General features: G+C 42.6%; 1 protein-coding gene across 1 annotated transcript; it reads left to right on the top strand.

The window, feature by feature from the left end:
• Positions 1 to 917: 917 nt before the first annotated feature.
• itga4 (integrin alpha 4) lies at positions 918 to 24,042 on the top strand (the record flags this gene model as incomplete). The annotated part of the gene is made up of 28 exons (XM_080840009.1): positions 918 to 1,111; positions 1,459 to 1,571; positions 3,489 to 3,595; positions 3,849 to 3,975; positions 4,236 to 4,303; positions 4,396 to 4,525; positions 6,497 to 6,582; positions 7,337 to 7,402; positions 7,533 to 7,670; positions 10,085 to 10,193; positions 10,889 to 10,983; positions 11,470 to 11,560; positions 12,283 to 12,328; positions 12,826 to 12,980; positions 13,645 to 13,799; positions 16,959 to 17,111; positions 17,277 to 17,353; positions 19,126 to 19,276; positions 19,423 to 19,521; positions 19,594 to 19,667; positions 20,248 to 20,337; positions 20,542 to 20,629; positions 20,745 to 20,852; positions 21,341 to 21,466; positions 21,966 to 22,091; positions 22,436 to 22,534; positions 22,805 to 22,924; positions 23,309 to 24,042. The coding sequence occupies 28 exons, from the start codon at positions 918 to 920 to the stop codon at positions 23,399 to 23,401; spliced, it is 3,084 nt and encodes a 1,027-aa protein (XP_080696135.1). The 3' UTR covers positions 23,402 to 24,042.
• Positions 24,043 to 24,072: the final 30 nt, after the last annotated feature.

Below are 24,072 nucleotides of genomic sequence, written 5' to 3'. Positions count from 1 at the left end.
AGGCACACGTCTGTCCCAATGCTCATGTGGTGAAACACTCCTCTGTCGACGTCTACTTCTGTCCACATCTGCATTATGGCTGCCGCCAGACTCTGTGGGAGATTGTTCTCCTGGCATTTGGGAAATCACTGAATAAGGAAATGTGTGTGTTAGTGGGATTCTGCTGAAGGGCAACAGTTTATCTCAGTCATGAGGAACTCATTAATGTTTCATGTTTAGAGCCTGTTCTGCAAGGGAAATAACGGGCAGTGACGCTATTGTATGGTGTGGATACATAACATTTTCTCAAGTAAACCTATACAAATGCAACAGTTCCAATTCACTGCTACTCAAATAAGTCAATTATCCCTCTCTCTCTCTCTCTCTTTCTTTCTCTCTCTCTGTCTCTCAATATGTTCTCTCTACCAAAAGGATACACTACATCTTTCTGATGTATTGGTAGGACAGTGAGAAATAAGTAAGCGCTCTGTAAGTGAAAACCCTCTTTCAACTTATTCCTCCTCGTTTCTCTCAGCCAATAGATTTTAGCGAATGTTTGCTAACTCTCCTGTCTGTCACATTAACGTTGTAACTTACAAGTGTGAAGTGTGTTGCCCGGCCCTCACGTTATTCTGGAGGGGGAGCCTGTCGTCTCCCTCGTGCGCTCTCTAGAGGGTCAAGGCGCGTAAGAAAGTTTGAGAAGTTCCACGTGACGGTATTTAACCATGAGGCTGATGTTGGCTTGGGCTGGGCACGAGCAGATGAACTGTGCGCAACAGGCGGGACACGGCTAGGAGTTGACTGTCCGCCTGTGACTCCTCAAACTTTGAGATGAGAATAGTTCTTTTTCATCAATTCTTTACTTCAGTTCAGTCTTTTTTATTGTGTTCATACATACTTTGAAGAATTCATCTGGAATAAGTCTATAAAACACAAAAATGGAGAGGGGAGCATCTCTGGAGCTTTGTTGGCGCTTTAACAAGTTGATGTCAATTCTCGCTTGCATATGGTGTCAGTTAAGCGTCAGCGCGGGATACAACTTGGATGTTGACAATTCACTTAATTTCAATGGACCAAACGGATCTCTTTTTGGATATTCTGTGTTGCTTCACGAGAATGACAAGCGAGCTTGGTAAGGCAGAAACTCGACTTTATTCAAGTGAAATATACGCGTTAGGACTATTAGCGTAGTTGCTTTAGGCTCCGATAGACTATGTAACCATTCATTCAGTTATCAACTGTTGCAACTGAAACAAAGTACCCATTTAGTTCTTGCATGTGTTAAAACGTCAAGGCATACTAATCAGCAACGCTCCCATCGGTGTGGTTGCAACAAAGCGCTGGTTGACTTCATTCAGCCGTCTGGAACAGACAATTACTATGCAACTCAGTGCCTAACCAGACATCCCATTGAAACATTACCTATATTTGTATCATTTATCTCATTTGAAATGATGTATACTTTATTTTCATCCATAGGTTAGTAGTGGGAGCTCCTGTCGCTGATTCAAAATTCAACAGGGTCAAAAATCCTGGAGCAATCTATAAATGCACTGTTTCAAACAAGGGCAGCTGCGAGGAAATGATTGTTGGTTTGTACTTTCCTCTCTTTCCTCCATAATGAAACGATTTGTAACTCCTTCCTTGAATCAATTTTAATCAAAATGCTTGCTGTCTCTATTTGGTAATTTTGAACATGATGGAAAGCAACTGCTGTTTCATTGGATGCCCAAACTGTCACAATATCATGGCTAAAATATTTGGTGGCAAATTGCTTGTACTACAGGAGTCTGTAATAGTTCTTTTGTAATGTTTTGAGTAATGTTTTAACTGTCCAGCAGCATTTCACTTCAGACCAGTAAAGTTTGGTAAAGCCAGCTTAAAGTCTATCCATAGTCCACTTCAGGCATGAGGATGAACTTCCTGAAAGTCAGTGGTGAGCCCCCCGCCCCATTCTGAAATGCTTGGGATGGCAATCATCATTAGGGGCTTAACTTGGAGTTGTATTTACCCTAAAGTGTTAGGAGGGGGGTCAAAGTAAATACCTAGATTGCTTGATATGAAAACCCAGGCAGGTTTTATTTGCTGCTGTAAGACCTTGAGGAACACAGGCCCACACTGCCTAATGTGAAGTTCTTCTTCAGACATGCAGATGTGGCAGTTGCAGCAGCATTATCAATGTTATACCAATGCTTCGAAAGTCTTCCTTAATGTTTATGATTAGTTTGTGCGTTAGGCACAAGTGCCCACAGAGGGTCAACATTACATGGTAGCAACCACAAGTGTTACCAGTGATACCTCTCTGGGATGACAGGACACTTAGATGGATAAAATGGACAATGCCAATACAGTCTTTACATTCAGATTTTGAGTAACAAGAGGGTTCGTCAGACAGAACCCTTACATAAACTGAAAACAGTAGATATCATTTTGTGTTAGACCTTTAAAAGAGACCAAGAAGTTGACTCATCGGACTTGAAAGTAACATCAGTTATACACCCTGACCGGCCCCTGCCAATCAGAAAGAGATAGATAGAGAAAGACAGAGACATTATTTTCCTTAAATATCAAGGACATTACCAGGCCATATAATTGGAACTTTTTCCTCATTTGACTATTTTCCCCCATTAGTTAACAAAAACACCTTGCTTCACCCATGCCATTGTCAGTTTGGTTACGGCATACAGTATAGTGAAGTGATCTAGGGTAGAAGGAAGCATCAGGAGGCTGAAATTGCAGCTCCAATATTACCACTCAGCCCCAGGAATGCCGTTTGTTCACATCAGCAAAAAACATACACATTTACACACGCAGAATGGGAAAAAGGCAGGTCTTACTTTACACTGACGAAGACATTGACAGTGACAGATGACGCTAGACTATAACAGTGATCTCATACAGGACTTAAATCAACATAACACACAGACGAACTGATAACAGTCACACGTTAGACACTAAAATGAGGAATAATCTACATCATTCTAGAACAGAATACCAAAAATTACTGAACAAGCAATCTCTCACTCGCACGGCATGCTGGGATCACCGGCACGCCCTTGCTTCACAGTATGCCATTAGCTTTGTTACCCCAACAGCTTGTAAGGTATTACATTTTTTACCAACTGTTCAACCTTCAACTAATTTTCCGGAGCTGTTAGCAGAGGTATTCAAAACTACAACAATAACATTAAAGTTTACAGACAGTTTTTCTTGATTGTCAAGAGTCCTTTTTGGATTCATTGTTTCAAAACAAGTGAACTGCCCCATGGCCCATCTATTCTCAGGTTCTGTTTGGTGTGACCAGTTTTGACTCTTGAGTTTTTCCACCTGGGGAATTGTGTGTTAGTTGGGTTTGAGCTGTGATGACTTGAGCTTTTGAATCTAGGTGCACACTACAGTTTTTACTTTGCCAAATTGTTGTCACTGTATGGCCTGTTGCCCTACTATCTTCTGAGATCTTTTAATGTGTGATTGTGCTTCTAACCCACTTTGTTGTGACGATATCTCAGGCAATACTGCAGAGGGTGGATCCTGTGGCAAAACCTGCGCTCCAGAAAGCGAGAACCAGTGGCTGGGAGTGAGTCTGTCGAGAGAGCCGAGCAGCGGTACTGTGATGGTAAGCCACTGTGATGCAATATTCTTAGAAAGAGTGCAGTCAAAATGAGGGTTACGGTTAAAAAGAACATTGTGGTTCCTCTCCATAGAGGAACCCTTAAAGGTTCTGGTATTACCGAGAACCTCTTGACGAAGAGTCGTTTTTTGGAAGCCAGTTGTGGGATGATACTGTAGAGGCTTATGTCTATGTAAAGAACTATTGAGATTCAGTATGAGCTGATAAACAAGTCCACCATTGTTTCTTTGGATTTTAGGCTTGTGGACATCGTTGGAAAAATGTCTATTATTCCAAGTCAGAGAACCACAAGTTGCCACATGGCATATGCTTTAAGCTCAACCCTGGACTGGACACGTTTGTTCAACTCACTCCATGCTACAGAGGTACAACATGGATTTATTTCATGTAAAAGAGAACATTTCAGCTTCATTTTCATCACTAGAAAGTAAAGGAGAATATCTGAAGTACCTCCTTGATTAGCATTCTGCTTTTGCTGTAATAGTGAAGGCCTACTGATAACAAGAGACGTTATTATTTTAGTCTTTCATATCATTGACTGTCATCAATATCTCTCTCCTGTATCTCCCGGTGTATTTGTGTCTTTCAACTGCCGATAATGAATATCTCTCTTTCTTCTCATTAGATCACCAGCGAAAATTTGGTGAGGACTATGGGTCCTGTCAAGCAGGAATGTCAAATTTTATGACAGAGGTGATTAATCCTGATGATTCTCTCTTGGATGTGCATCTAATCTTACCAGTGAAGTGGGTTATTAAGTTATCTGATGCCTCTCTGTACTGTAGGACTTGATTATAATGGGAGCCCCTGGAACATCATATTGGACTGGGTCTGTTCTGGTCTATAATTCGTCAAGCAATGTCCTATCTGCATATCTGGACGAAGACAGCATAGTCCTCTATGGCAGCTATCTTGGTATGTGTTTCACCCATGATAATGGGTCATGATCATTACATTTATACTCCTTGTTTATTTGTATTTTTTCTAAGCACTATATGTTATCCTGACGTGCTCAGAGACAACATCAGTTGCGTGATCACTAGGGATGAGAAGATTTTAACGATTCCGGTTCCTTATCGATTCCTGCTTATCGAACCGATTCCTTATCGATTCTCTTAACGATTCTTATAATTTGGTAAGGGGCGAAAAAAGAGCACAAACGGGTTTTTTACATTAATGTTCTTTTATATACAGTTCTAGAATGTTTACATACACATTTAAATAAAACTTACATAACTTAAATAAAATGTGTTCTGTTTAATATAAACGTTCATACAAATAACAATGCTCCTTCCTTACAGAAGACGTACTAACTGCAGCCTGTAACGATGACAGACTAGCAGCCTCTGAGCCCGTCTGATTTAGAACGTCATCATCAGCTTAATTGGATGGAAATGGAGATTATTTATAGAGCGAACGCTGGTTTGCACAATGAAAAAAATGGCACTAACAAAATCGCTGAATTTTCTGATCTGACATACAGCCCTTGTTATTGAGGTAAAGGACTGTATATTTTCTTGTAGGTTGCTTGGTTGTATTGCTAATAGCGAACTATTATGCTAAACGCTTCTAATAGCAATGTAGAGTCCACAAATGTACAAACACAATAACGTACTGAAACATAATTACTTGTATCATGTACAAACTAGGCACTCAGTATATTTAACACTTAGCTATTGCTGCCACTGAATTGGCTACGAGAAACGTATCCATATCGAACTGTCAAACTGAGGGAGCTGCAAGCGTTGCTTGCTTATTAACGGAGTCTTTTGTACAGCCTAACCCTACCCTAGGACCAACAGAGGGGAGGCAAGCACTGCCCCTGCCTCTAGCCAACGGTTGAAAATAGAAGATTATACCGTTAAGCTAGCCTAGTTATGTAAGTTATATATAATATAAGACAATGTCCAACATCGCCCATTCTGTTAAGCAATTCAATGCTAAGTTTAGTTATGGTTAACACGAAAACGCAAACGTTTGCTGATAACACACGAATAACACCGTTATGACTTATGATAAAACATTTTGAGGAGTTTACCTTGGCTAGTAAGGGATGAAGCGCCGACGTTAGTTGAGCTGCTGGTGGCATCGAAAACATGACATTCTTGTAATTTTATACCATGTGTGCTCAAGTGCTTATTCATGGTAGATGTACTTCCTCCCTTTGAGGAAATACATTTTTTACAGAGGTTACAAGTGACCGTGTTCGCATCCGTTCGGGTGAAATAAAGCCACACTTTAGATTGCTTCTGTCGAGTTGCCATTTCTGCTGCGTTCTGACTTTATTATAAGAGTTCGCGCATGCGCAAAAGGCACAGAGACCCGTTAACAGACCCGGTTATGAATTTGGCTAACGATTCCAAAGATTCGGCTCATTGGGAACCGGTTCTAAACAAGACCCGGTTCTCGGTTCCCATCCCTAGTGATCACACCATCAAAAAAGCCAGCTGTACACTTTCCTGTTTTGTTTTGAATATATGTTTATATGTTTCAGGAGTCAGATAGTTATAGCAGAGTGTGTTTTTGTCTTTGAAGTTGATCATGTTTTTTCACATGACATTGTCTTGTGAGAACAGGAAGCTGATTGTCAGGTGCACCAAGTTGCTCAATGTTTGCAGCTGTAAAAAAAAAAAAAAAAAAAATACAAATAACAAAAGGATGTTATTAGCCAATGTCTTATCTGTTTGCACTTAAGGAGCCATCTTTAAACTTCAACTTTGTTTAAGCATGAATTACAGCTTTCATGCATCTTAAAAATAATTATTATGAGGAGCTTCCAAAGGGCTGTGTTACACCTTGTTTGTGATGATGTCTAGACTCAAGGCCATTATGGTTGCTGGTGTGGTGCCTGTGCCTACAAGCTAAAGGTGTGTTTTCTCCTGCCAGGTTACTCTGTGGGTGCAGGACACTTCCTCAGTCCACACAGCACAGAGGTCGTGGGTGGGGCACCCCAGCATGGGCAGACTGGTAGTGTAAGAGTTCACATTTGGTCATATTCTTTCTCCTTTAAATTGGTTTGTGAGAACAATGCTGTGTACAGTCTCTGTATGTTTCTGCGTCTTTGTGAATTCTTGAGGCTTAGCCCCTGGTTATGCCTTTCTCTTTCTCACTCTCTCTCTCTCGCTCTCTCACACTCTCCATATCTCTTTCCTTGCTTTCTCTCTCTGTTATTGTGTGTGTATGTGTGTGAGAAAGAGAGAAAGAGTATGTGTGTTAGTGTGTTAATGTTTGTGTGTGTGTCACATTCCTGCTGAGTGAGGGGCATAAAACACACTGTTGAAAGGGATGCCTGTGGGGTTTTACTTCAGTTTGAAAAGTTATTATTGTTTGATCTTGTGATACCCCTGTGCAGATGGAAGGGATTAGTATTACAAATGGTTACTTTGCCATTCATATGATTCGGATAAAAGGCCATGAATCGCTCTGGCCAGAGCAGGGCAGGCCCCTTTTTCATATCATTTGTTACAAAAGAGAATCCATTTGGCGCTTCTTCTGTCACAGTTAGCTAAAATGTTCTCCATCTGTGCAGTAGAGGAAGTAGGTCGTTATTTCTAGTCATGCAGCATAGTTTTCCGTGTGCAGTATAAATATTTACGAGCATTGTGTATGTTGGCAACATCTGATGGCCTTACCAAAGGTACACTTTGGACATATTTTGAGGGCCGGTACATTTCGTTGTACGTTTTTGACTTTTGTTACCGTTCCTTCTGACTTTTTTGTTTGCAGGCATACATATTCCAGACTGAAGGGAACACTCTGAAAATAGTCGAGACGAATCTCAAAGGCAGCAAGGTGAGTCATTCCATCTGAGGACATTCCTCCATGCTCCTCCATTGTGGAATCTCCATGTGGTTTGAATCAGAGGGCAGGTTACGTTTTACATTCCTTATTTATTTGGCTCTTGCTCTCTGGCCGCCTGCAGCTGGGCTCCTACTACGGGGCGAGTGTGTGTGCCGTGGACCTGAACGCAGACGGCCTCTCAGACCTGCTGGTGGGGGCTCCCATGTACAGCACCGTACGGGAGGAGGGGCGAGTGCACGTCTACATCAACCAAGGCCAGGTGGGGCTCCTGTGCATGTTTTTTTTGTGTGCGTGTGTGTGTGTGTGTGTGTGTGTGTGTGTGTGTGTGTGTGTGTGTGTGTGTGTGTATGTGTGTGTGTGTGTGTGTGTGTGTTTGTTAAATCCACTCTAAGTGAGGAGTGTGTATGTGTATATGCTGAACATTTTGTAAGTGAACGTGCGTTCATGACAGAAATGGAGCACTCTGGACAGTGTGTTTATACCCTGAAGTTCCGTATATCTGCATCATGAACTCAAGTTGACATCATTTTCAAACTTCACACCTTCACACTTTCACACTTTGGACTTACAGACACATACCTCATTACATCAGTTAACCTTTGGTGCAAAATACACTACAACCACCCAAACACTTCATGCATCAATCAAAAGTGACTCATGCTGCCATAACTATAACATATTTTCTCTTATGCTCAACTTAAAGCATAGAAAATGTTTTGAACTGGGTTTTGCTGGTGGTGACCATTGATTGAGACAGGTAACCATGCATTTCAGAACAAGTGGTTATTGAATGCAATTTGTATCTTTGCAATGCAAAAGTATCCACAGATTAGTTCACGTGGTATTGGACTTTTGGTGGCAGTAGTGCATTTTGCACCAAAGGTTAGCGGATGTGCTCAGTTGTGTGTCTGTAAAGCCCACTGTGGAAAATAGTGTAAAAAACACATCAACCAAGCTGCCCTTCCTGTTTTGCAAAATGAACTGGTGTTGATTGTAAACATAGCTCATAAAATGAGGTGCATTTAAGGCGAAGACATTGTGCATCTCTATGTAAGACAAGGTGTTACATAGAAGTCAGGATGTTGCTGTTTTTGTAAGTGCATTCCGCCCTGCCTGTCAGCTTGAAGCTGATGACAATCATTTGCACACATTACAACTTTCACTGTTTATTTTCTCAATACCATGTCCACTTTTTTCAATCATTTCACAAATTCACTAAACTGTGCATTGCTTTGATACAAAAAGCCACTTCCAAAATTCATGAATACCTCTCTCAGTTCATGTTCAACACTAGCAAAACTCTGTACAACTACAAGAAATTCTGTAAACATTTAGATACTATGTTCAACGCAGTTAACTTTCAGTTTGAAATCACTCAAGATAGTTGTATGTGGATACATGGATGAAACACTTTAAATAAAACTGATTATGCTGATTTTAGTGGGGGAAAAAACTACAATTTTGTTTGCTATGATGTTTGCTAATTGGTACTGTCTGTACAAAATGGTTATATATTCTCTGAAGAGATTATTCCACTGTTACTGCCGTATATGTAAGTCATGGGCTCTCAATGAGAGAAATTGGCCCAATGATGCAACTACAGAAAGCCAACCAAACTCAATAGTGGGATCTACAGTATTGCGGCAGACAGGCAAACCAACTGATCATAAAAGTTGGTTCTTGATGTTGTGATAACCGCATGCCTTGAAATATTTGTGGAATATGGGGGATTTTAGGGGTGCTAAAGATTTTTTTTCTTAAGTTTTAAGGCAAGAGAGAATTAACTGAGACAGGTATCCTCGATTTTCGGAAAAAGTGGTATTGAATGCATTTTGTATCTAAGCAATGTAAAAGTATCCTCAGGGTAGTTCACATAGTCTACTGATATGCTAAATGTGTTAAGTGTTTTGAAAAGTGTACATGGTATTGAAACAAGTGTTAAAATGATTGCGAAAAACACTAATGTATGTAACTTGCAATGCTTCAAGTTGTTTGTTGTTTGAAGTATGAAGTATTTTGAGATCATAGCACATTTTGCACCAAAGGTTAACTGATGTGCTTGTGAAGTGTGTGTGAAGTGTTTTGAAAAAAAGTGTACATGGTATTGAGTCAAGTGTGAAAACGGTTGTAAAAAGACTGCAAATGCATGTCCCTGAAACTGGACAAACACCAAGGTCACGCAGATTAGATTGTTAGCCTTGGTTTGGAAAAGATTAACAGTTGGGAAAACAGATCCCTTCCCACACTCTGTCATTGGAACAGTTTTTTTTTTTTTTTTAGTAAATTAAATACATTTCTTGCCCGTATTTCATGTGCTTCGGCAGATCTCATCTCATCTCATCACATGCAGTGGATTTTCTTTCTGAGGAAGTGCTGCTTTGAAATGTCTCTGACAGTCATAACTGTCATGAGGCAGTACTTGTGCGATGCTTTTTGACTTTGACCTCTGTTTAAACAGGAGGCAACAATTTGTCTTGAGTGCACCGCCTTGAGATGAGACTCAGACACTCTGTGAAATGAAAAACTCCCAATAATCATCTCAGTTACAGACGCAAAGACCATGTTTTTCTCTCTTGATCATAATTGAGCTTCCCCCTTTTGGTTGTGTTTTAAAAGAAATCAGTCATTCAGCAGAGTGGTAAATAATATGAATGCATTGCGTGCTCTTTTCAGGCGGACATGAAGGAGATGGAATTTGCTTTAGTGGGGAGTGACGCGTACGCCGCACGCTTTGGAGAGACCATCACTAATCTCGGGGATATTGATGACGATGGCTTTTCCGGTAAGACAGCCTACATACTTGGAAATTGGAAATAAATTGGCAAAAGACGTTGTACTTGAGAAATGCCCAATTGCTTTGATTCCTTCAATCTCTTAATTTCTTTTGGAAATGGGTGGCTTTTGTTTGAATGGCAAATGACAACGACAGGGTTGAGAAGAGTAGATTAAGCCTCAAGCATATACAGCCTCCAGGTCAGGAAACTGTCAGATGCATAGAGAGATGAGGGAGTGAGAGGAGCTTCATTTCCCTCTGTGCGTTTGGTGAGATACTGGAGTTACCGGAAGCATGCTGTTGACATGTGGGGTGCTGCTTGAGCTGCCTGAAAAAGTGATATATGGTTTGAACTTGAACCCAGTTCTTCAAGTCATATGTTCCTTGTTCTATTGTGTAGTTCTGCTTTTTTCCCCCGTTTTTCAAAAGTGTGGTCTGTTTTTGTTTTTGAAAGTATTAGGGATTTAATTGCTGCCTCCATAACAGTGTTAATAGGCCTTCTTACCCTTTTCTGCCTATTTATTTATACTGGTGCCTTTTGCTCTCAGGTGTGATGACAATTGTAGAGTGTGGAGATAAGAGTTTTTGTAATTCAGAAGATAGAAATCCAAGACACCTTCAAGTGGAAGCTGTAAAGTGATGATGGTGTTAGCTGGTTCCAGGGTGTCACTGTAACTCCCCTACCCCCTCTGAATGTGTTGCAGACGTGGCTGTGGGAGCCCCTCATGAGGATGACCTGCAAGGCGCTATATATATCTACAATGGGAGGAAGAATGGCATCAGGCAGAGCTTTTCTCAAGTAGGTCCCAGCTGCTGTTTGTGCACGGGGGGCTGCTGGGCCAACAGATCCGTGGGAGGGGATTGGCGGGGGTGGGAGTTGGGAGTTGGGGGGGTTCAGGGTCTGTCTCCCCGGACCAGGGCTCTCCATCCTGTGACAATTGTCCTATTGTTTCATGCACGAGCCTTGGAATAGTCAGGGAGGGGGCCAACCAGCTGAATTGCTGCAATTTCCTGATAGTGTGGAGCACCCCCCCCCCACACACACACACACCCCAACCCCCTTTTCATAGTGTTTTGGAAGGGTAATTAAAACTAAGCAATTCAAAGAGTATAAATATGCAGATAAAGAAGCATGGCTTCATTAGAACACAAAAGACTACATGGGAATATACTGCTGAAGTGGATCCATTGTCATATGGGGCTTGACTGAGCAATAATGTGGTGCCAAAAGTTGACAGAAGATTGTGAAATGTGAAATATACTTGTATTTTCCTCCGTTCAACAGAGAATCACAGGAAAAACTTTGGGCAACCAGCTTAAGATGTTTGGCCAGTCCATCTCTGGAGGCATTGATGTTGATGCCAACGGTTTCCCAGGTAATGTCCCTATTACCACGCTAACACATTACCTGTAATCTCGTTTTCCCATGAGTATGTTCTGTGTGGTGTTTGAGGTGGAAAGCATGTGAATAATTTAACAGGCAAACCCTCTTCTGAAAGAGGAATGGCGTTGTAATGGCCACTTAACAGTGCCCTAACAAACTCCAGCAACCAGTAAACTAGCAGACACAAAGGTTATTTGAATTGGGAAAATCCAAGCCTGTTAGCTTTCATTTGTATTTGTTAGTGTTTGTTGGGAGGGACCTTGAGAGGTTGTACAGGGTCTGTTACAAGGCATGTATGTAGTATACAACCCCCTCAATCATTTTGACATCTACAAAAGTTCCTTCTTGTTTCTGAGTCAGTGTTTCGCATGACCTACTAAAAGTCTTCAGTCCACTGCTGATTTGCTGAGGCAAACATGGACCCCCCCCCCCCCCCCCTCTTCCTCTGTTGGTGGTCCCATAATATCCATGCTGTCTTATTTGTCATGGTCTATGCATAGTAACATAAACAGGATATGCCTCAGACCATGGCTGAGATGCATCCATTTTTGTTCTCAGTTATTAGTTGTGTGGTGTTTTACTTAGAACAGCTCTGAATATTTAGCCAGTCAGACATTTTTAAATCATAGCCTGTGCAGGAGTAAAAAAAAAAAAAGAATAAAAAGTGCTTGAGATGATTTTGTTAAACCTTGACCCTTTCTCTGTTTCTGTCAGATGTTGCCGTTGGTGCGTTCCTCTCAAATTCAGCAGTGGTGCTTCGGTAAGAATGGTGTAGTTCCCCTATCTCTGTTTAACCATCCTCGGGGTGTCAACCTCAAATGCTCAGTACGTGTGAAACCAGCTACAGTTGGCACAGTGACATCAAAATCTTTTTCAACCTGCCATAACACACACTAACACAAAGCTGCAAGATTAAATTCTGCATAGCAGTGACGTGTAAGGTTGTTGTCAGCTGTGGGCAAGTAAGACCTGAGTGAATAGCATCAAAGCATTACTCTCCTATTTTATATCATTACAAAATGCCATTGGCGTGTGTATAAACAACTTAAATGTGGGAACATCTTATGTTGGCAGTATTTAAAAAGGGACCTTCACCTCAAACAGGGCCCACTATCTGTGTGTGTGTGTGTGTGTCTGTGTGTGGGCGTGTGTGATTGTTCTTCTGCTTTTTCGGCTGCATGTGTTATTAAGGGCGATGCATGTGATGCGTATGGTGTGAGGTACCACTCTTTATCTCTGTATCTGTGTTCCCTGCAGGACACGCCCAGTGGTAAAGGTGGAGGCGTCCCTTCTGCTGCCGGACAGCGTGAACCGCTCCCTGCCGCTCTGCTCCGAGCATGGCCAGCGTGCCGTCTGCGTCTCCGCCAGATTGTGTTTCAGCGTCACGGGCCGCCGCCTCCATGGACGCATCAGTAAGTCAGCACCAAAGCACTTCTCTTCTGCTCCAGCACTTGTTGGAAAATTGCAATAGTCACCATTATCAAGCAATGCAATTTCCGGAGCAATGTGTGCATGCTTTTTTTGCAGAGCATGTCATCTGAACAACATATGACTAAGCGATTATTTCCTCATCGAAAGAAGTCCTATGGCCAGTAGAATTAGTCTCCTTTTAGTTCCCTGGGTCTTTGTCAGTTGTAAAGCATCACACTCATCTTATCGGTCCTTGCTGAGACTCTGAGGAAGCTGGACACCCGGCGGTCCCCAACTGTCCAGACCTTTATCTGTGTTCTGCACTCCCAGGGACACAACTGTCCGTTGCCTGCAACAGGGTGTGAGCTCAGGCGTGGGCCTGCAGATAGGCAAATCTATCTGAGCTTCATTCCAAACATAAACAACAAGCGTGACAATCGGCCACATGTGGTCATGCTTTTTTTTGGTCTTGGTAGTGCTCTTTATTTAAAATGTAATATTTGAACTTGCCAAAATGAATAGATACCAAGTTATAAATGTTGTAGGTCCATATACAGCATTAATCTAAATTCAAGGATAGTGTATTGACCACAGTTTCCAGGGGCACTATGCTGTCGGGTTGTCATAACCACAACCTCTTTTCCTGTCCTGCACCCTCCTGTTCAGAACTGCGCTACAACCTGACTGCTGATGTGCATCACAAAGAAGGCTTCCCCTCACGCTTCTATTTCCATGGCAATGGAACCTCCAACATTACCACCGGCCAGGTCTGGGCCAAGACTGGGGAGCTCGTCTGTGAGACCCACCAGGCTTTCATGAGGGTGAGTACAGATGGTCACAGAGCATATCATCACAGAGCATGTGGATCTCAGACTCAGCCCAGTCGAGGAGTCACTGTGAGCACAAACACATCACTTAAAGCAGTCTTTAGATTTCTGACCCAGAACCAGAGGAGGACCAAGTGTATTTGAGAACCATTCGGAAATACACTGACCTTAACCTGGTGGAGCACACAAGTGTGATTTTTCTTATTTTTTAAAACGGTTTCAAAACAGTAACCACATGAACAGGAAACAAATTTGGTACTTGCCACCGATCCAACCAACCCACCCATCCCCTTTGTGTCATATTGAGTACAACACATTAAATCTTTTAACCAGGAAGTTGTGCCCGGTGGTTTAGAACTCTTCCAGTGTACCAGAGCTGCGAATGCGACACGGTCACAAAAAAGTATCTTCAGACTGGTAGTTGGTAAACTTGCCCACTACATGAGGATAGCAATCAATGGACATGGAGTTAAGGAGCTGTTGAGAACTTCAGAAAGTGCGTCAAAAAAAGACATCCAGAAACAGTGAAGCTTTTGGTAAGAAAAAAATGTGTGTTCATGGTCTGCTGGGGACAGGAAACACCTGATACACAGTGAGCAAACAACCGTTTTTTCAGTCTGGCCCTAGTATAATGCAGTCTGTAAAGCACTTTAAACTGAATAAGGCTCATACGAGCACATACACAAGTTGAGTTAACCCTAAGCAATGCACCAGATTTCGTCTAATTTGAGTCCAAGTTCTTTATCCCATGTGTCCCATGTTAGCCCCAAAAGAGGAGATGATTGAGAACAGAGAAAAAGATCATAGATTGAAGATTGAAGATACTTTTTTGTGATTCTGGGGGGGACATTATGTTTTTTCGGAGCTCAGACAACGTGCGTCTTAAAACCACATTTCGCAACCGGACGTTCACAAGTGTGTGTCTTAAGAGCACATCAAAGCTCACAGTGTCTGACCCCAGCGTCAAGATCTGACCTTGGGGTTAGATGTCCTCTAATGCACTCAGGACGACTCATATTACCCAGATTTAATAGAGGACTATTGAAAAGCAATGTTGCTTTAATGAAGCTGATAGTGACTGTAGTGGTTTGAGAATACAGGGCTGAAAGATAATGAGTAACGTTACAGTTCACTGCTCCAGGTGTTTGTGGGAGCCTCTCTGGACTCTTCCTCCCCACCCAACCCTAATCACCCCGCACCCATCCCCAGATTCTCTCCTCATGTTAACCAGTCCCTTCTGATCAGACTTGTGTTTTAGGGTAATTAATGACTCTCTCCATTGCACTCTTTCTCTCCCGCTCTCCCCCGCCTCTTTCTCTTGCTCTCATTTCTACCTCCATCTTTCTCTCAGTCACTGGCCTATTATAAATAGACACTGGTGAAATTGTTGAGTGTAAACAAGTGCGATTATCTGCCTGAGATAAAAAACAAAAACAAAAAAAAACACCCCAACCATGCACCTGTACTACTGGTGTGTTTCCCAGTGCAGACATGAAGGGGGAATTGAAGTAGATATGTAGGAGAGGAGCAGATGTGACAGGGATCTTGTGGAGAGCTTCTTCTCGCTCAAGAGAGCGAGTGAAGAGTCTGCCCCAGCTCAAGTTTTCCCCGGTACTCACTCTGGTTCTCATACGTATGTGGTGTGAGAATAGCAGCGTGATATTCCAGTGACACTAGGATGGGTAGCAATTGAACATACACTTATATTACAAATTGCCCACACAGCAATACACACACACACACAGACAAACAAATACAGGTGTTCTCATGCACGCAATCCCGCAGACAAATACCCATACACACATGGGTGTGCCCCATCATGCATACATATGTTTGGTTAAGGCTTCCTGAAGCAGACACCGTTCTTGTTTTGGAGATAAGCAAAGAGGGGAATATAAAAAGGTCCGCATTTCAGTAAATGTGTGTGGTTTTGTCGAGAAACAGAACACACGAAACTTCACCCGTAAGAAAGCAGGCTAATAAAGAATACCTCTATGAGAAACCCTTAGAGTACGCTGGGAGGGTTAAGAGTGCTGATTGGGGGCGAAACCGCAGAGTATCTCTGTTCTGTATTTTCAACCTACTGAACTTACTCTATGAATAGCCTCAGTTAGCGGTATCTGAATACTGATCATGATGATGTCCTGGGTGTTTTTACTGTGTTCAGTTTGCTTGTGTATGTATGTAATGCACAGTGGACTAAAATGGTGTGGCACCTAAAAGAATCCTTTTTTAAATGAAAAGAGAAAACACACAAACTCTCTCTCACTTATTTCCTGTCTCTCTTTACTGTCAAAAGCCCCACCCCCAGCCCTCCCCCCAAAAATGGAAATGTACTTGTGTGTATACGTGTACACCTCAAATTACTCTTTTTTTCAATGCATGTGTGACCAGGTATATGTGTGTGTGTGTGTGTGTGTGTGTGTGTCTATGTGTGTGTTCCAATATGATCACTCATGCCAATGCTGCAGCCTCCCCAAGCTCTCTAATGAACCCCTCAAAGTTTGGCACTGCCACAGAACCAAAAGCGTCATAGCCATGCATGTTGGAAAGTATGTGTGTGTGAAAAAGAGACTGTGTGTGTAGTGTCCTAATCCCCCTCCTTGAACTAAGGGCAGTCAGGCCTCTTGGTTTTGACTTTGACCTGTGCGGTGCTCTCCAGCTGAGCTGTCTTTGCCGGTGGAGCTCCTCGTGACAGCTGCGGTGGCCGCCATCCAGCTCGTTCGGAGCGGAGCTCCGCTGCCTGCCAGAGGAGTCAGCCCGAGCGGCGGGTCACACACTGCGGCTTCGGCAGCCAAGCCGGGCTCAGGAGAGGCCCGGTATGAGACCTGCACCAGCTGGGCCCAGACATAGAGAGGGGGTGGGGGAGGGTTTACGCTTTACCCTACTGATGATGAGGCCTCATCAGCATCAATTACCAGGATGGAGGGCATTGGCCGTGGGCTGGATGGCTGCCTCAGAAAAGCAAAGCTGGGCAAAGCCAACTGAAGTAAAATACCTTCATCCCCCATGTTTGTTCTGGTAGTTCAGCTGGTAGTCTGCAGAAATGAGCTTATGCCTTTCAGATATGAGTGCAAATTAATTTTCTGTAGATTGAAGATTTCTGTAGCTAATTCTCAATGATTCTCTCCCTTCCCCCTCTCTCTCTTGCAGAAAGACATCCGTGACATCTTCACTCCCATCCATTTCGTGGTGCGGTATGAACTGGGGGAACACAGCACCTCAAGGGCAGGATCCCGCAACTTCCCCCCGCTCAAGCCCATGCTGCAGCAGACAGGAGAGCACAACAACCTGGTGATGGAGAAGGTAGGACTCACACCCCCATATCTATTAACGCTGCCTTCACTCAGATGTTGCCACTGTTGTCACATTGTTGTAAACAAAACTATGACTCCCTATCAATTTTCTTGTTTGTATGTTTATAAAGTACATTAAAGGCGATTTCTTTTTTTCTCTGGCATGTATTAATAGACTGAGTTTGCTCGATACTGCGCCTGGGAAAACTGTTCCACCAACCTGCAGGTCTCAGCACACCTGGTCTTACCCCAGTAAGTAATGTTTAGAAAATGCATTTCTTTTTTTACAATAATTTCCACCCAAACACTTAACACATTTACTATATCAGTAGACCATGCGATACGAAATGCATTCAATGACCACTTCTTCCGAAATTCATGGATAACTGTCTCAGTCACCAGAACAGACATTTAGATATACGCTGTGTCACACATTTTTCTTTTCTTTTGAAATGCATCATGGAATTATGCAAAAAAAGAGGATACAGCATCGCATAAGATATGCATTTTGGAATGTTTCAAGTTGTTTTTAGTTCATTGTTCATTGAGTGATAAAGTAGTTTATTTGGAATGAGCATATGCTATAGTCACTTTTGGGGGAATAATGAATTGTTTTGGTGGTTGTAAGGCATTTTGAATGAAAGGTTAACTGATGTGCTTAGGTGCGTGTTAGTAACCTACACTGAAAAAGTGCACATGGTATTGAGTCAAGTGTTAAAATAAGTAAAAAAAAAAACCTAAATGTAAACCTTTTTATTACCTTAAAGAGAACTGAAAGCACAGCACTCTTCATTTCCACAAGAAGAAATGAAAGCATGGATCTATGTTTATCACATTATGCTGTACTGGAGACTTATGGAAAACACAGTCAGATAACACAGCCTGTGCATCAGTCACAGAGACATTGAGAGTCTAGGTGACAATCACCATGCTCTGAGCCTCAGTGGCTTGTATATGATAAACACAAGTTGATTAAGATAAGAGTCGGTGGTTAGTGTGGTGGGTTTGTGTGATGAACATCTCTCAACCTCACGGTGGTTCTGTGGTGTCGCTGCTGTGGAGAGACGGAACCACAGAGTACGTCACCCATCCACCCACATACCTCACCTCTGACTAATAAAGAGAAAATGTTTAGAGCATGAGACTCAGATGCTCAGAGTTTCAGCTACATAACTCCTGCAGACACAGTGCAAAATAACAGGTGCATGCTTCTCCAAGGTAGAAAGCTTTAGATGTGGTGTGAGTGCTGCTTCAAAGAAAGAAAACACAAAAAGAGTACCCCTTCAGGAATTCTAGGGGTACAGTTTCCAGATTGGAATATATGAATATGCAAATAGAGGGGGGAAAACACAGGTAGTCACACAATCCAACAGCAAGTGCTCACATTTGTAATCAAATTTGCACTTAAACATCATAATTTATAGACCTCCCTTTCCCCCAGCTTGGTAATACTACATGATTTGATTACTCCTTAGGCATCTGTGTGTGTGTTAGTGTGTGTGAGTGTGTGTGTGTGTGTGTGTGTGTGTGTGTGTGCATGTGTGCGCCAACAATGGGCTCGATTCTTGTCCCCAAAGCAGATGCGCACCTGGTGCTCTTATTGTATATGAGAAACATCAGGCTTGAGTCCCTCATTGCAAGACCCATAAAAAACTCCACTACCAGCATGGACCAATCCCCATCCTCTCTCCTTTATCCCTTTGCTTTCTCTTCGGGAAAACATACAAAATGAATGTGTTTAACATTGGAATGACAATCTGCCATCCATTCCTTTTTTGCTGTGCTGTAGCTTAACTTAACATACAGCCACTACAGTGTCTTGCACCCAGTGATTTCCTTGTCATAATGCCTGGTGACAATATTAGATATAATTCTGACCATCTCTGATGTTCCTGTCAGACCACCCTTTATACGTACCAAGTGCATCCATTGGAATCCTTTCAACACTTTCAAAGGCATGCCATGTGTCTTTTTGTTGTTTGGGTGTTCTGTATGTGAGACAAAAAGGTGTTTTGTTTTGGCAGGAGCTACAGAAACATGTCATACTTTGCTCTGGGGTCTGGAAAGACCATCATGCTCAACACAACGCTGTTCAACGCAGGAGACGACGCCTTCCTTCCCAAGATGCACCTCAGATTCCCCGGCACTCTGCACTACATTAAAGTCCTTGACGCCGTAAGTGCCACACTTTTCTTCCCTCAAGGCTTGCTTTACACGACACAGTAGTGGTGATACACATTGAAAAGATGTAAGTGTGAATTTTCAGGCAGCAATGGAGGCCATTCAGTGTTTGGCTTCACTGTAAATAATTTGATTTGCAGGAGGAGAAATATGCCAGCTGTGACATTGTGGAGGAAAACAAAACCACCATTGGACTGGACTGCAACGTTGGCAATCTGTACCTACCAGCGCTTGCTAAGGTAAATGAATCTCCTCTTAGTCCTGTACAAAATGAATTTGTGAAATTGAATCCTAACTCTCCTCCCATGCAGCTCAACATCAGCTTTCTGTTGGACGTGACCCAGAGCAGTCCTGAGAATATGACCATCAGTATCTACACAGCAAGGTAAGAATCATCCCTTCCTAAACAGAAGATGCGTCTGAAACAGATCTAGAACTGTGTGCCAGGGTCAGTTAAGGTTCCATCCAGAGCTTTCTGGAACACACCAAAACATCAATCACATGTTTGGGTCTGACACAAAGAGATATTCTGCTACCTCGTGTCGCTCCCATAGACATAGGAATGTCACGCTAATAGCTACTAATTGCATGGAAGGGCTAAAGTGGGGTACATTTTCCATGCAACCTGAGAATGGTGCTTTTGCTCTGACCATTCAGGGGAGCTTTTAAAAGCATAGCTATGTTGTCCTAGACATTTCAATCCCTGTGGTTCAGTTAACTGTTCCCCAATCAGCATCTCAAGTGCTTCAAGGAGTCTGTATGTTTTAGGGAAGAAACTGTGGTTTACCAAAATATTTGACTGGTTGCCAAGGCCACGTCCAATGTTAAATAATCCACTTGAGATGTACACACAAGCATGCATTCCCAGCATAGGCAACACATCTTTTAATAAAAGGACTTGCCTTATGGATGTTTTGTATAATCTCGTGATGTTTAGTTTCCTTCTTGTCTACTTTTCTTTCCAGTGATAATTATGAAAATGAGGACCTTCTACACGACAACACTGCAACCCTTTCTTTACCTTTAAAATATGGCGTCGACCTTACTGTTCATGGGTAAGCTATGACTCAGTTGTGACATGTACTGTATATTTTATATAGCGCTGTATAGAGGGTCACACAACAACACACCCACCGAAGCAGATCACTTACTTCTATTGGTTGACCACGTTGGTTTTTCCATATGGTGTGCAAAGGGTTTCAAGGATGATTTAGTTGGGCTTAATGGATGTGTAATTAAATGCATTTTTGCCCATGCAGTTATGTCTCTCCAACATCATTTGTATTTGGAGACCAAGAACCCATACCAGTTGACTGCTACATGGAGAAGTTAAATTACACATACAAGGTATAAGTTCATATCCAATTGTCTCATAATACAATAAGTCATATTTTTTACTTCCAGCTGCTTTTACTCACTGTAATGTTTCTATTGATACTGATGTTGTCGCTTTGACCTCCAGGTTGTTAATCTTGGTCCGAGTAAATCTGTCAACACAAAAGTGGAAATTGATATTCCTCAATCCCTTGCCCCGTACGAGCACCAGTTGCTGAGGGTTGCTGAGCTTCGGGTAAGGCTATAGACAGGGACACTCTTAACCCACTCTGTATGTGCTTGTAATTGTATTTGCTTATATATTTGAGACTTTGTTAAAGGAATAGATCCTCCACGTGAATCATGTGTGTGTGTGGGGTGTAACCTATCATCCTGTGGCCATTTTTTTTCCTAGGATGGCAAAGGCATCTTTGTCTTTGGTTCGCATCTTTTATCACTTGTTTCGCCCCTGAATCTCATACTATAACCTCATACCACCTGTACCCTGTAAGGCTTGTGTGTCAGTGTGGCACAAACTGAGACATCAGGCAAACAGTCCAGTAAGACCTGCCTACAATCCCCTTTCACTGGGTAAAAAATTAGCTGCAATCTAAAACACGAGGCACTTTGCTGTCTAAAGCCTAAAGCCTCCATTGGTATCAGCATGAGCAGATTATGACTAAAGTGGCATGTTAGGCTGAGGTATTTCTTCAGAGGGGTAAACCACACCATTTTGTTTTACAGTCATCATCTGGAGAATGCTTTGTGAGGAATGACACACTTTGGACAACTGATGACTGTGATGTCCCCAAATCTGCATTCCTCTACGAACTGGTCTTCTTCCTCTCCAAAGTCAGCAAACGCAGAATGGTAAACACAACGGCTTAATGGCTTACTCTCACTAAACCACCTTACCACACACTCACACACACATGCACTTATACACACACACGCACTCACACACACATGCATGCACTCACACACACACACACACACACACACTCAGACACTAATGCACACACTCATGCACGAACTCACACAAATATATACCCTCTCTCTCTCTCTCTCTCTCTCTCTCTCTCTCTCTCTCTCTCTCTCTCTCACTCACTCACTCACTCACTCACTCACTCACTCACTCACTCACTCACTCACTCACTCACTCACTCACTCACACACACACACACACACACACACACACACACACACACACACACACACACACACACACACACACACACACACACACACACACACACACACACACACACACACACACACACACACACACACACACACACACACACACACACACACACTACTAGCTGGTAATTAGAGAACCTGACTGGATCAACGTTTTTGTTTCTTTCAGTACTGCTCCAGAGGGGACAGCCTGTGCATGAATGTGGAGTGTAACCTGGGAGATCTGGAGATGGGCAAGGAGGTGACCATTCAGATAGGGGTGGAGCTGAACCCCAGCGTTCTCCAGATCATGCCCGTGAGTCCTCACCCGCCCAGCACAGCTCAGCTCAAGTCTGGCCTGGGTTTCCCTTAAACCATTGTGCTGCTTCGAAATAACATACGACAGAACTAAAAGAAAGACTACTCAAACCAGACTGTACTTCTCAATAGTCTCTCAATAATGGTCACTGCACAGTAAAAAAGCTATTGGGAACCAACCCTGACTAACATCTTGACAGGAACAGCTCCACACCTGCCCAAGTTTGACTATTTGGTCCCAAGTTTTAAAATGCTATCAAGCCCTTGTTATCGATAATGAGCTCTTTATTATGTGCTTTGGAAGGATATGATCGTTTTCTGAAAAGTCTTTTTTTATTTCAGGGAAGACATGGAGTGATGCTTATGGAAAGCCTTGCCACAGTCACCTCTCCTAGGACCGACCCTAATACATTTTTGCTGCAAGACCACATCTCTGCTTCGGCAAGTTATAAACCTCAAGTCACCCATTTACATAACAGTGCAAGTCAAATAAATAAAATACTTAAAGCTGATCAGGGAATGTTCATGTCTTTAATCCAATAAAGTGTCACTTATTGTGCTTTTGTAGCTGTACTTCTGTGAACTAGCCCAGGTGCAATCATAAAAAATCATCTAGAAAGTGAGAAGACAGCAGCCATGTTAACTTCCTGTTTGTGTGCTTTCTACCCGAAACTAATGAGTTATGCTAATTTAAAATCTCAAATGTCACAGGTCCTGGTGGAGGGCCATCACAACCAGAAGCCTAACATGTCCGTGGGCGTGTTCATCATCGTGTTGAGTCTGATCATTGGCCTGGTCATCTTGCTCTTGCTCATTGTGATGCTGTGGAAGGTCAGTGCTCTGGAATGAATCTCTGTGGAACTGTTTGGATTGCAGAGAGAATGAAGTGATAAGTGACTACAGATCGGTTGTCCCCAGGGGATGGGGATGCCACTGATGGTTTTAGGTGCTTCAAAATACCCTGGGCCCTTGGGGGAGGTTAAAAAGTTCTGTGGTGTTCGCTTGACAGTGTTTGTATCAGTAGTGTTACACTGCTTGCTTTTCAATTTGCAGGATTTCCTTTCAAATGTCGTAGTAGAAGAAATGACTTACAAAAAATAACCATCAAGTATTCAAAGCACTTTCTTGGGTTATAAAAAATCCTTGATTTCCATCACTTTTTTGACTTCGACTAGTAAAGTTCCATTGTTGACGGTATTTTTTTTGCCATTTCAGGCTGGATTCTTCAAGAGGAGTTTGAAGGAGAAGCAGGACGATCTCCGAAGGGACAGCTGGGACTATGTGCCAAAAAGCGAGACTTGTTCATAATTGAGAGGCAATGTCTTATGCCACGGACAAGACTCCCAAAACCCATGTGGAAAAGACTAGGAGAGACAAGGGAAACAACATGGACTGTTGCTCCATTGTGACAATAGCCCAGAAGCATGGAGGCAAAGACACCACTGATATGATTGTTAAATGGTAGAATAATTGTGCCAAAAATGCAAGAAAGCATCTCCTAATTGAATCCTGGCAAGATAAATGAATTGGAGATTTCTGTCAGTGCGAACGACAAAAATGCACTTTAGTGTTTGGAACGCTTGAGTTGGAATGAGCTGTTCTGGCTGTTCTGGAGGCGCGAGATGAGCCTGCCACTTGCCAACAGTGCATTCCACTCTTCCTTCCAGCATTTTCCATTTTACTATTTGAAGGGCTATTCACTCGTACCTGCTGTAAAAGACTGTTATTTTTTTCTTTTTGTTTTGTTGAATGCACTGTTGAAATTTCAACCATGTTGACCACCCCCCACATCCCCTTTCACAAATGATCCACTCATTTTGACACTGCATAATGAAGAAGTACAACTCCTCACACCTACGAAAGCATACAATGCACGATGCAAAAGTGAAAAACTTGTTCTGAAACCGCCACTTCTTCCTGTTTCCGGTTGAACTGAGGTTGCTGAGCTTTGCTACACGCCACACAGCAGAGGCCTCTGC

The sequence above is a fragment of the Sprattus sprattus genome (genome assembly GCF_963457725.1).
Source record: "Sprattus sprattus genome assembly, chromosome: 5".
In the NCBI taxonomy this organism is placed as follows: Eukaryota; Metazoa; Chordata; class Actinopteri; order Clupeiformes; family Clupeidae; genus Sprattus; species Sprattus sprattus.
Note: the sequence above shows the minus strand (reverse complement) of the source record. Positions and strands in the feature narration are given on the sequence as shown.